Source organism: Acaromyces ingoldii (assembly GCF_003144295.1).
Source record: "Acaromyces ingoldii strain MCA 4198 unplaced genomic scaffold FA10scaffold_1, whole genome shotgun sequence".
In the NCBI taxonomy this organism is placed as follows: Eukaryota; Fungi; Basidiomycota; class Exobasidiomycetes; order Exobasidiales; family Cryptobasidiaceae; genus Acaromyces; species Acaromyces ingoldii.
The window spans coordinates 2178582-2190211 of NW_020290247.1; the positions used below are offsets into that span (position 1 = coordinate 2178582).

Below are 11630 nucleotides of genomic sequence, written 5' to 3' on the forward strand. Positions count from 1 at the left end.
CAAATTGCTATTGTTGCATCCTCACTCTCTGGCCAGTCTCTTTTTTTTTCTCCTGAGTAGGACTTCGTACCCTTCCACACAAAAAGGGTGGGTGGGTCAGCAGTGTCGTGTGTGCACGTACAGTACTGTACAGGACTCTCCGATAATAATGAGATGCGTCTGATAACTGAGAGGGTACCCCCCTCACCACTGCATCTTGGTTGGATGTCGTATGGCCCGTGAAGGTCCTCTTCCCACCTCTCTCTCCTTTTCTGTCTCTTCTGTGATCCGAAAACTGCAACAACGAGGATGACTGCTGGAGGAACAATGGCAACGACTCAGTCGACTGAGACAGTAGCGCCGGCGGCAGTCACGGCGGGCGAAACAGGAGCGCCAAAACGCAAATCGAGGCCCCTGAGGCGCAAGACGTCGCACAGCGTCATTGAGCGACGCCGTCGCGAAAAGATCAACGAAGGCCTCATCCAGCTCCAGGCCACGGTGCCTGCCTGCCGCGAGGAATTGCGCGAGCTGCTGGCGGCCAAGGTCGCAGCAAAGAAAGGCGGGCCCTCGTCCTCCTCCAAAAGGGCGACGGAACGGGACGTGGGGTCCGAAGTGGACCGGCTCATGGAGGAGAAAGTGGAGACACAGATGATTTTGGAGAAGCTGTGCATTATCAGCCACACTGTCGGTCAGTATGCTCCTAGATGTAGTCGCTTATGCTTTGCGAGTAAATGCTAACAAAAGGCCTTCCTCTTATCATGGCAGACTACGTGCATGAGCTCCACGAGAAGTTGGCCGCGTACCGTCGAATGTGTCGCTGTTCTCCTCCTTTGGCAGCTACTCTGCAAGAAGAGGAGTCGATGAGATCCAAGCAGCACCAGCATCGGCTTGATGTCCACGAGCACGTTGTCCGAGATCAGGAAGCCGGAACAGAAGGTAATGTGAGCTCGAGCCAGACCCCCTCCCCGATCCTGGCCGGACAGGATTCTGGGAGGACCGTACCGCAGACGTCTTGCTGTGGTGCAAAGCGAAAAAGGCACTGGGGCAGCAACAAGCCGCTGGACATCAAGAGCGGCGAGACGCTACCGACTTCGATGCCCAAAAAGGTCAGAGCGGTACAAGGCGCCGAGGAACGCCGCGATCGACCGAAGCGCAAGGCAGCTCCTTCCAAATTTGACAAGGAGACGAGCGAGTCGGTGCCCGATGACGAAGACATGCAGACCGGCCAAGAAGAGCAGGAGCAAGAGGACAGAGAGCACGACATGCTCGAAGACGAGAGCGAAAGCGACCACTCGAGTGACTTGGAGCTGGACCCGATTGCTCCTCACCCTGTCAACAAAGGCGACCAGCTTCCTAATCTGAATGCCACTGCTTTCGATCCATCGATCCAGTCGCCAAGCATTGTGGCATCATTGCCATCGCTACGTTCATTGTATGCCAATGTTGGACCCACTGGCATCACGCAAGCTGCGACGATTCCCTTGGCACCGGAAGGTCAAAGACCTTCCAAGAAAGGCAGCGGCAGCAAGAGCAGTCACCACGGTCGGAGCAAGAAGGAGGCAGTGCAATACAGCTCCGTTTCGATGCTCGCGACGCCATCGTCGTTCCTTCGCAGGCGTCGAGCGACAGATGTGGGCCTCTTCAACCCAGCGCAGCCCGAATCCCGAAGCGACGGTCACGCCAGCTTCGGGGAGCCTGTCACGCATGCTTGCGGCCAGGTCCACGCGCCTGGACTTCCAGTTCACAAGGAAGCAGCCCCTCACCTTCTCCCTCCGCTGATTGCCTACCCAGAGAACAGCCCGCAGAGAAGGCGAAGGAGTTTCTCGCCGAGCGATCGCGTGCTGCCCGGCCATTCCCATACATGAGTGAAGGGTCAGATTTCGGTGCCATATTGACCCTGTAGTTACGTTACTTTGTCTTCCTCGCGTCAAATTGTAGACGACTGGGCTCATGTAGCACGATGGTGACGAGGCCTGGCGAGGTGGAGCGATGCAAGATGCATCGGTATCGAAGCGCCACGCCTTCCATGTTGAGCAATCAATTTATTTGCTTCCTTTATGTTCGCCGACATCCCCGCGAATTTAGCGCCTCTTTATGTGCCTGCCTCGGAGAAGCTACTGTAGGGAGAGATGAGGGTGGGGTCACGGTGCCTGTGCTGTGTTCCTATTCTCTTTCCCCCTTTTTCCAAGGAACCGAGTTCCATATGAGCTTTGCTAAGAAGCGCACCTTGCTGCTGCTACCAGAGCTGCTGCGCGGAGTGCATATCATTCGAGCCGACGGACCGAGTGGGTCCATGCTTCATGTGGAAATGGCAGGCATCCCTTTGTCCCACATCTCATCCCGACCACCCCTTCCCCCGTCCTGAGCTCCAACGCTATTCCCCTTCCCCATCTCTGTCTCTCAACTCTCTGAAGCGCTGACAAGATGAAGAAGGCCTCCCTTGGCTGTATCTCTGCTGGGTTCCTCGCTGCTGTTGCGATGGTGCAGGCGCTCGTCATCGAACCACCGCGTCCTCCGCAAAGGCCGATTACCGACATGGTCGTGCTGGGAGACAGCTATAGTGACTCTTGCAACGTGTACAAGCGTGACAACTCACTCACGCACCGGTATCCATTTCCCACCTGCCCACCGAATCCCAAGGGCCGAGCAGACGGCGGCCGATCCTGGCCCGAGTGGATCCGTGTCGATCAGCACCAGGTCGAGTCCAAGGGCTCGCCTCCTGGAGGCAGTCCCGTCAAGGGCCACGGGTCAAATCAGTGGAACATCGTCAACCTGGCCCAGAGTGGTGCAGTCTGTGACAACAACATTTTCGGGCGGGCAGTGCCGGATGTCGGTCAGCAAACGCACCTGTACCAGACACGTTACAACACCACGGCTCCCGCCGGCAAGATTTACACTAACGCCAGCACAACGGTCCTAGCGCTCTTCATCGGTACGAATGATGTCACCATCATCAACAACGGGACAGGGAACGTGCGACAGGAGACAGCATGTGTAAAGCGCAGGCTCGAGAAGCTGCACGATCTCGGCTTCCGGCGGTTCCTCGTCTTTGAGAACATCAAGCTCCAAGACGCGCCACTGCTCAACACGCCGGACCAGCGACGACGGACAAAAGTCCACGTTCGACAGGACAACCAGGAGCAGGCACGTCTCTTCACCGAGCTTAACTTGGCCTGGAAGCACGATGGGTCCCACATTGAGACGTTCCCGGCTTTTGCTCTTTTCGAGCGATTCCACGACCGGAACTCCGAGTATGGCTTCACCGTTGTCGATGAGCCGTGTGGCGCGTGCAAAAACCCCGATGAGCACCTCTGGTACGACGGTGAGTCTCGGCTCTTAGGGCGATTTCCCACAGAATGACAGGCTGAACGTGTCCTCTGCTCCTTTGCCACCAGCGCTTCATCCCAGCTCAAGGGCCTTCCACATCCTCGCTAGAAAGGTGGTGCGCTTCCTCGGCGGTGCTCGAGGAGAGCATCTGCTCCGTGGCAGCGAAGGCCTGTAAGCAACGATCGCCGGATCCACATCCTTTGCAATCGCACCAGCTGGGACCACCGAATATTCCAGAGGCTAATTATCTTTGAGTCTGTTGCGGGTCGATGATCTGCATACTCCCGAATTCACTTTTTATCCAAGGATGGCGGGAAATACACGTTCCTCCGCTATCTCTGATCCTCACTCCAAGGGAACGGGACGAGGGACTAGCGCCATGTTTTTCCCCTTCGTCCTAGAATGCGTAAAATTATTTTCTCGCGCTCAAGGCGGGGGGGGACGGAGAATGCAACGTTCCAGGCCCAAATTTCCGTTGGACGCGGGAAGAATATTCAAACGGAGAACGATCTTTGGTGCGGACGGGAGTGTAAGAAAAAAAAGGTGCTGCGAGCCTAACGACGGGGAGGTTGAGTCACGGTTCTAGATCTGCAATCACGGCAATGGTCTCAGCTTCAGAGCGGCTTTCAGGCTGCTTTCCAGTCAAACAGAGTGTCAGCTGAATGGCACTAGGAAAGGGGTCCGGACCTTCTGTGCCTGATAGACCTTTTTCGGCAGAAATTCTAATTGACTTTGCTCAACGGTATGACGAGGGCAATGGCAGCAAATTTATCGACGAGATCGAGATCGTTTACCTGGCCTGCCTGGTGCTCCCGGCGGCCGCACCTTGCAGGGGGAGGCAGCAGACAAGCACGTTTGCAAAGCTAGAGATCCCGAGCCCATTATATTATTGTTTCTGCTCCTCTCTCACGTTCGCGCAGCTCAGACCTGTAAGACGCACGGTACGTATATAAGGACTGTGGGGCGGCTGCATTCCCACACCCTCTAACTTACCCTCAACGAAGTCTCCCTCGCCCTGCACCCTCGATCATGAGAGTCGCCGCTGCCCTCACCCTTGCTCTGACTCTCATCGGCGCTGAGGTCGCGTCGACCCCCGTGCCAAGAGCTGCGTCCAAGACGGTCGTCATCTTCGGCGACAGCCAGTCGGACAACTGCAATGTCTGGCGCAGTCAGGGTGGCTCATCGGCGGCGGCGCAGTACCCGTGGCCTAGCTGTCCGAGCCCACCGACCGGACGCGCAATGGCCGCCCCCGTCTGGGGCGAGCGCCTCAAGAGCCAGAACCCCTCGTGGGACGTTCAGATCTTTGCTCAGAGGTGAGCAGAGTCGTGCCTTCGCCTCACGCCTCATAGTTGCTTGAAGGCTGATTTCATTACCGTGCAGGGGCTCCGTCGCCGACAACAACCACTTCACGACGACGTCGAGCCCGCCCGACTTGGCGGCTCAGGTGCGCCTCTACTTTACTCAGTACGGAGGCCGGAGTTACCAGGCCAAGATCATCACTCCAGCTGCATCGACGTGGGCTGTCACCCAGTTGGCTGGAGGCAACGACATCGAGTCGGCCATCACGGACAGCAGGGGCACAGTTGCCAATGACATCTCCGCCCTGCGCACCCAATACCAACTGCTCATGAACGCTGGCTTCCGCAACTTTGTCCAGTTCGACATGTACGACTACTCGACCAACCCTCACTGGCGCAGTTCGAGCCGCAAGAGCGATGTAGTGACGTATGTCAACAACTACAACTCGCAGCTCAAGACTCTCGTCAACCAGCTCAACAGTCGAGGCCAAGGCACGGTGAAGATCTTCCCCTTCAGCTCCCTCGTCAAGTCTATTCAGAGCAACCCTGGCCAGTATGGCATCAAGAACACCAAAGACGAATGCGAGAACTTGAGCAGCTGCAGTGGCTACCTCTGGTACGACGGTGAGTCCAAAATTGGAGGCGCCTACATGAAGAGCTTGGCACTGACGATCCAGCGCCTTTCAGATCGCCACTTTGCGACGGACATTGAGCCCATCATTGCACAGCATGTGGCAAGCTACACGTCTTGAGCGAGCATCCTCATTGCCCTTCTTCCCGTCCCATTGCTTGCACGCCGCGACGACTTTGTACTCTTCTCAACGATCTCATAACGTCACCTCTTTCTCACCGGCTTATGTGTTTATTCTTCAAGTGTCTTGTATTGGTCACCGGTAGAGGTGGCCCCATACCTTGTATTCGTAGAGCTCTCCTATGGCAATAGTAGAGAGTGTAACGGTTTCAATCACCTACAGCGAGATCGGTCAGTGAGCACGGGCCAGGCGATTAACTTTTTTTTTCTCCAAAGGTTGGAGGTGGACCGAGCGAGTGGGGCTGCATTGCGATTGCGCCATCGTCAATGGTTGCACACGACATCAATAGAGGCAAGGTCCCGGTCTAGCCACTTTCTAGCATATCAAGTCGGGTGGCGGCAGGCCTAAGGGTCGAAGCTGGCCTTCCTGATGTGAGCTGATATGAGCCGATCTGCGCTTGAGTTTAAATAGGCGAGCGGACCAGCCTCCAGGATTGCTTCTTGCCTTGCCCGCTTTGTCCTCTTGTCCAACTGAATCTGCTTTTCACACCGTTCGTGATGTCTGCCACCCAGGATATCCTCTCCGCCAACGCCCAGTATGCCGCCTCTCGCAAGGCCGAGCAGCTGCCCATGCCCCCTAGCAAGAAGGTGGCTGTGCTGACGTGCATGGACGCAAGGATCCTTCCCGAGGCCGCCCTCGGCATCAAGGAAGGGCAAGCCCATGTCATTCGGTGAGCGTCACTGTAGAGATTTCTGTAGAGATTTCTGTCAAATACCATGCTTACACGATCATTACTACCTTAGGAACGCCGGCGGTCGCGCCCCCGAGGCACTCCGCAGTGTCATCATCTCGCAGCAGCTCCTCGGCACCGAGGAGGTCGTCGTCGTACAGCATACCGATTGTGGCATGCTGAGTGAGTCTTGTTATGTCGTGCTGCGTTGAGTAGACCACTGACCTCACTCCACTCATGGCAACAGCTTTCACGACGCCCCAGGCCCGCCAACTTATTGCGACGAACCTCAAGCTCGATTCGGGCGCGGCCAAGCAGCACCTCGATTCGCTCGACTTCCTCGACTTTCCCGACCTGGAAAAGAACGTCAAGGCCGACGTTGACTTCCTGCGCACCAACGGTCTGGTCAAGGGTACCAAAGTCCGCGGCTTCGTCTACGACGTCAAGACGGGCGCACTCAAGGAGGTGGCCTGATAATTCTGCGCCTCATCGGTTCTCTCCTTTCTCATACCCTTTATGACATGGAATCCTGTGACGGGATGAAGACTCAACAAATAAGGTCGTACCGGACCAGGTTCTTCTTCACAGAGAGAGGAGAGCGAGCTTGATGCAAGCGCATTACGAGTGTCCATTGGCTGCAATGTGAGAATTATCCCGAAGTATTGTAATGTAAAGTCCGTCGTAAGAAACTAAGAGGAAAGGGAAATCGCGACGACGAAGGAGACGATGGTTGCCGCGCCGAGAGTAGAAACAGCGAGAGAGGATGCGCCTGCCGTGGCATCCTGAGCACTGCGCCCACTGTTCACGGTAGCGGTCGGCCCATTCGCGGAGGTCTGGACGACGGTGCTTGCTGGGCTAGATGAGGTGATCGAAGTCGACATTTGCACCGCGATGACGGTGCTAGTGCTGGAAGAGGACGAAGAAGTGGATGACGTAGACGAAGAGGTAGAAGATGGAGTGGTAGAAGAGGAGCTCGAGCTGCTCGATGATGAGGCAGGAGCTGATGTCTGAGCATTGCGTCCAAAGTTGGTCGCTGTGCCGCCGAGCTGAGCACTGTTGACGTTTTGACAGTTGGATGAAGCGGGAGCAGGGTGCGGCGAAGGAACTGCAACGCCGTTCGAGGTGTCGGTCTGCACAAAGGTGCCGAGACCAGGGTAGCCGTACATGATCTACGGAACACATTTCAGAAGAGGTGGCCAATCGTAGGAGACATAGGTGGACTCACATCCTGCGCATCATCTCCCTCGCACGACTCAAAAACGTTCGTCGCATAGTTGCCAGGGGCATTGAAGCTGGCCAGATTCCACATTTTAGCTTTCTTGATTGTTATGCTCTTTTCCCTCTGCTTTACTCACCCGCATCCGAGCTCGTCGTACGTGTGACGGCAGAGCGATGTAGCCCGGTCTCCATCGAAGCATGCGCGAATGCAGAAGTCGGTGGCGCCCATGAAGTTGAACCACTCGTGTGACTGTACTCCGTTGACAAATACAAGGCCGCCCTTTGGATTGCCGGTCCCGTCTGCACCGTGAGGGTCGAGCTCACCTCCCTGATCGCCTGGAGAGATGCCAATCTTGGTAAAGTCACCCTCGCCCGTCACCTGAACGTACGAGGGCGTCCTGACGAAGTGTGCGCCCGTGATGGTTCCTTCGGGAAGGACACGGGTTCCTCGACCAGCTTTTGTGCAGTAGGACACCTCGACAGCCTCGTTCGCGGCCACCTCACCGCCATTGGGCGGACCAAAGACGCAAAAGTCGTCGATGCTGTCAACGTAAACATTTTGGCACTGGGATGTCTGCGACGACTCTGTTCCGCACTTGTTTGTCCCTGTCTGCCCGTTCTCCGTCTTGTCCGGCAGGCCATTGGCGGACGGGTGGTAGTAAGCAGAGTACTGAGCCGACGCAACGCCCAGTACGGCGAGCGAAGAGACAAGCAAACGAGACATTGTGACCGGCGATCGAGGCGAAGCGGGTAGGGCAACCACGACCAGGATGAGGAGCGAGCGAAAAAGTGAAGAAAATAGGGGAAGTGAGTAAAAGAATCTCAGGCTTATCTACAGCAGCGACGGAGCTTGTCGGCGGGTGGCTTACCTGCCCGGCCACCGATGGACTTGTGCTCACATGCGTCAGGGTTTCCCAAGAAGTGATTAGAGAGGTTTTACCCTTTCCATCCGGATCTGACCAGGAAAAAAAGAGAAGAATGAATTTTATTCTATCTCCAGACCTCTTCGGGTTGGCGCGGTTCCGACGCAGCAAAAGTTAAAGGAAAATAGGCCCTCGGACCTGCGTCCAACAAGGGTTTTGCCAAGGACGCCCACTGATCTACGGCTTGCTCCGTTGTTTGTATTGCGAGCGGAACATTGCCGAGGTCCCGACGGTTGGTGGGCAAGCCGAGATCTAGATGGTTCCTTGAGTACACTATTCTTTTTGCGCTTGGGGTGGATACCGTGGGGAGAAGTTATATCTGCGAGCGTCTTTTCTGCGAGGTTATAGAATTTCACGACGGGACGAAGAGACGCGGCAAGATGAGTGATGCATGCCGAGGCTGGCCAGCCGTACATCGCCGGCAATCTCGTGCACAGCTTCTGAGCTGTCTTGAGAAAAAAAAACACAAGCAATGGCTAAGAGCCCAGAAGCGTTCACTCGAAGGTAAGCGGGGACCTCTAAATGACACCTGGGCGCAAGGCTACTACCGGCCGCCGAAGAGGCAAGGGACGGAGTGACCTTCAAGGAAATTACGATGGGGCCTGTTGCCAAGAGCTTGATACAGGAAGCAACTTGAGAAATCAAGGCAACACAGAAGATGCAAGCATTCGGACCTTGGACGTCGCCCGCGGAACCGGCATTAACACCTCTGAGCTCCTCAGAAAAGCCATAAAGAGCGCAAGCATCGGCGGCGTCAATCATTGCCGAGCGTCGGATCAAAATTGTCGGCTTTCAAAGGGCTGGCGTCCAGCAGCTTCACTTCGACGACAGTCCCTTTACTCAAGGCGTCTGGAACATGGGTCCGCTGGAGACCAAGGCCGACGTGGAGGGTGTCGTACTATCCGAGATTAAACTGTCCTACCCGTTCCAACGCCACCTTGGCCTAATCCGCCTGATGGACGTACAGTGGATGGGTATCCTAAAACTATTCCGTCCTTCATACATCCGCCAGCCTCCTCTGCACCTCTTGAGAGGTGAGTCCGACGTCCGCACCAAGCTCGAGGCGTCTAGTTTCAGTGAGATATGAGTGAAAGTTCCCCTTCCATGCCAAGGGAGGGAGCGATTCCGAACCTCGTCGGAAACATCGGACAAGCTATTGCTGCGTTCGTATCCAAGCGGCGGTCGACGTCAATCTCGAGGAAGTCACTCGTCAAATCTCCAGACAGGACGATGAGAAAATTCCGAGGCTTGATTTCGAATCGGCCCTCCTCACCTGCGTCAGGCGCTAGGCTGCGAAGGTTCCTCACACAGTGCTGTCAACGTATGCAACAACACTCTCCCCTCAGTGGATTTGACATCTTGCTATGAGAATACGGTAGGGTGCATCTTTGCACGAAGGGAGGTTCGGATGCGTTCAATGAAACTGAGCACGGTTGTTCTCCGCGGAAATCGGTTCAACGGCTCCTCTTCGGACGTCTCGGAACTCGGGCATCGCTCAGCTTTGCCCCTCATTTTTTGGCGTAGCATATCTGCCACCTTCCACCAGACGATGCAAACATTGATCGGCCGACGCAATGCGAGCGACAGCAACGCCTTTTGATCAGCATTCTGGGGTGCACGTCTTGAGGACGTCGTGTGATGCGTGCAAGTACAGAAAGGTGCGTGGTCATCGTACACTTGGCCCGAGAGCGCGACGACTCACTTTACTGCATTTACTTCCTGCTCAGGTGAAGTGCGACCGGCGAGCCAAGCTACAGGAGCAGATCGATCGACTTGCCGAGCAGAACGACGTGCTGACGGAGGAGGCAGCTGAAGATGTCGTGTGCAGCTCATGTGCTGCCTATGGTGTTCGATGCACGTTTGCCACGTCGACCAGAAAGGCTGCCCCGCGGAAACCAGCCAAGGGCCGGTCGTATGATTCGAGCAGCGGACCCTCGTCATCCTTGTCCACGCCTTCGACCTCCAAGCTAAGCTCAAGTTCGTCGAGATCAGGCTCAACACCTAGCTCGAGTCCTCCGTCGGAGCGTCGAAATGCGGAGGGTATCCTAGGTGTCGAAGGTCTGACAAGGCAATGTCTGGATGCGTGCACAGAGGCATACTTATGCTACGCTGCACACTGCCTCGCTATCCTGGACATCGATGTTTTCCGATCTCGCTACTCTCGAGCAATGGGCGAAGTTGATGGTTCTGTTACGCTTCAGCCACCGTGTTGCGGCGACCCCAAGGAACCAGCTCATACGGTACTGATGCTTGCTGTTGGCTGCGTAGGAGCTGGTCTGCTCGACGAAGATTATTATGAAGACAAATTTAAGCTGCAACAGCGCTTCGCCCTGCGCTTCAAAGAGGTCGTCGACGAGGAGACCCGGCAGGAGAGCCCATCTCTCGATGTCATCGAGGCAGTATTTATCATTGCGGATCTGCAGCTGGACATGATCGACAACAGGGATCCTCTGGACGCTCAAGACCTTAATCACCCAGCGTCGTCCCTCTCAAGCCTCCTCCGCCTCAGTCCAGCTTCTCACGAGGCTGTAGTTAGATTGGCCATCCGCCTGGGTATCAACCGAAGGCCTGCACCAACCCATGCAGGCAGCGACATTTGGAAAACAGTAACGGGCCAAGTCATCAGCGAAAGCGAGGCTTTGCGCAGGGTGCGCATCTTTTGGGCGGTGAGTGAGGATTAGCACAGTCGTCATCTTACATCTGCTCAAGACAAATCGAGGCTTTAGGTCTTTGCCCATGACACTTTCCGCGCCTTGGGTACGCGAAGACCGCCACTGATCACTGGAGAAGATTACGACCACGAGCTGCCGCGCTGGTCCGAGCGCCCCGACGGGGACTTTGACATTGACTTTTTCGGCCACGGACAGACACTCAATGTCCCGCGATTGGATGCCCTTTACCTCGAAGCTGCTATCAAGCTGTCTTTTGCCATGCGACCTACGATCGCTCCGATGGTCTCTATGCGCGCTCGGGCTCGGGGTATCTGTGCCGAGGACATCTTGCGGACCGTAAAGTCGATGCAAGAATGGCGGGCTTCTTTGCCCGTGGAGCTCTTGTGGGAATGCCAGGGTCACAGCCTTTTCAAGGCGATGGTCTGTGATATGGGCATTTTGAAGGCGGGTACACCGTGGCCAAAGCTATCTCGTGCGCCACCAGAGATGATCGGGAAGGCGATCAAAGTCCTCTTTCTCGAGACCATTTATATGGCGCAGCTCCTAGGCACTTGGACCGCCTTTGACGAATTTGGAGTTCGCGACGAAGGCGACGTGACAGACATGGCCAAGACGCTCGATGAGCTCGGAATCACACAGCAGCAGATCACCGCTTCCGATGCGTCCAGACTTGCTCTAACGTCGACGCAGTCTCTGTCTGTCGTTACCAAAGACCCTCCGGCAAAGGCGGC

General features: G+C 55.9%; 6 protein-coding genes across 6 annotated transcripts; 5 read left to right on the forward strand and 1 right to left on the reverse strand.

The window, feature by feature from the left end:
* Positions 1-49: 49 nt before the first annotated feature.
* Positions 50-2014, forward strand: FA10DRAFT_277270 (hypothetical protein). The gene is made up of 2 exons (XM_025523365.1): positions 50-667; positions 745-2014. The coding sequence occupies exons 1-2, from the start codon at positions 289-291 to the stop codon at positions 1842-1844; spliced, it is 1479 nt and encodes a 492-aa protein (XP_025380662.1). The 5' UTR covers positions 50-288; the 3' UTR covers positions 1845-2014.
* A 389-nt stretch (positions 2015-2403) lies between these two features.
* Positions 2404-3707, forward strand: FA10DRAFT_290661 (hypothetical protein; the record flags this gene model as incomplete). The annotated part of the gene is made up of 2 exons (XM_025524345.1): positions 2404-3301; positions 3375-3707. The coding sequence occupies 2 exons, from the start codon at positions 2404-2406 to the stop codon at positions 3479-3481; spliced, it is 1005 nt and encodes a 334-aa protein (XP_025380663.1). The 3' UTR covers positions 3482-3707.
* Positions 3708-4335: 628 nt separating this feature from the next.
* FA10DRAFT_283109 (hypothetical protein) lies at positions 4336-5356 on the forward strand (the record flags this gene model as incomplete). The annotated part of the gene is made up of 3 exons (XM_025523820.1): positions 4336-4619; positions 4687-5228; positions 5292-5356. The coding sequence occupies 3 exons, from the start codon at positions 4336-4338 to the stop codon at positions 5354-5356; spliced, it is 891 nt and encodes a 296-aa protein (XP_025380664.1).
* Positions 5357-5684: 328 nt separating this feature from the next.
* On the forward strand, positions 5685-6751 carry FA10DRAFT_264113 (carbonic anhydrase). Its single transcript, XM_025520522.1, has 3 exons — positions 5685-6086; positions 6160-6269; positions 6334-6751. Exons 1-3 carry the CDS (start codon positions 5914-5916, stop codon positions 6558-6560), a joined length of 510 nt encoding a protein of 169 aa, XP_025380665.1. The 5' UTR covers positions 5685-5913; the 3' UTR covers positions 6561-6751.
* Positions 6645-8082, reverse strand: FA10DRAFT_247698 (hypothetical protein). The gene is made up of 3 exons (XM_025519464.1): positions 7442-8082; positions 7312-7378; positions 6645-7255 (listed from the first exon to the last, which is right to left on the reverse strand). The coding sequence occupies exons 1-3, from the start codon at positions 8026-8028 to the stop codon at positions 6776-6778; spliced, it is 1134 nt and encodes a 377-aa protein (XP_025380666.1). The 5' UTR covers positions 8029-8082; the 3' UTR covers positions 6645-6775.
* Positions 8083-9698: 1616 nt separating this feature from the next.
* Positions 9699-11033, forward strand: FA10DRAFT_23772 (hypothetical protein). The gene is made up of 2 exons (XM_025519117.1): positions 9699-9885; positions 9955-11033. Exons 1-2 carry the CDS (start codon positions 9802-9804, stop codon positions 10906-10908), a joined length of 1038 nt encoding a protein of 345 aa, XP_025380667.1. The 5' UTR covers positions 9699-9801; the 3' UTR covers positions 10909-11033.
* Positions 11034-11630: the final 597 nt, after the last annotated feature.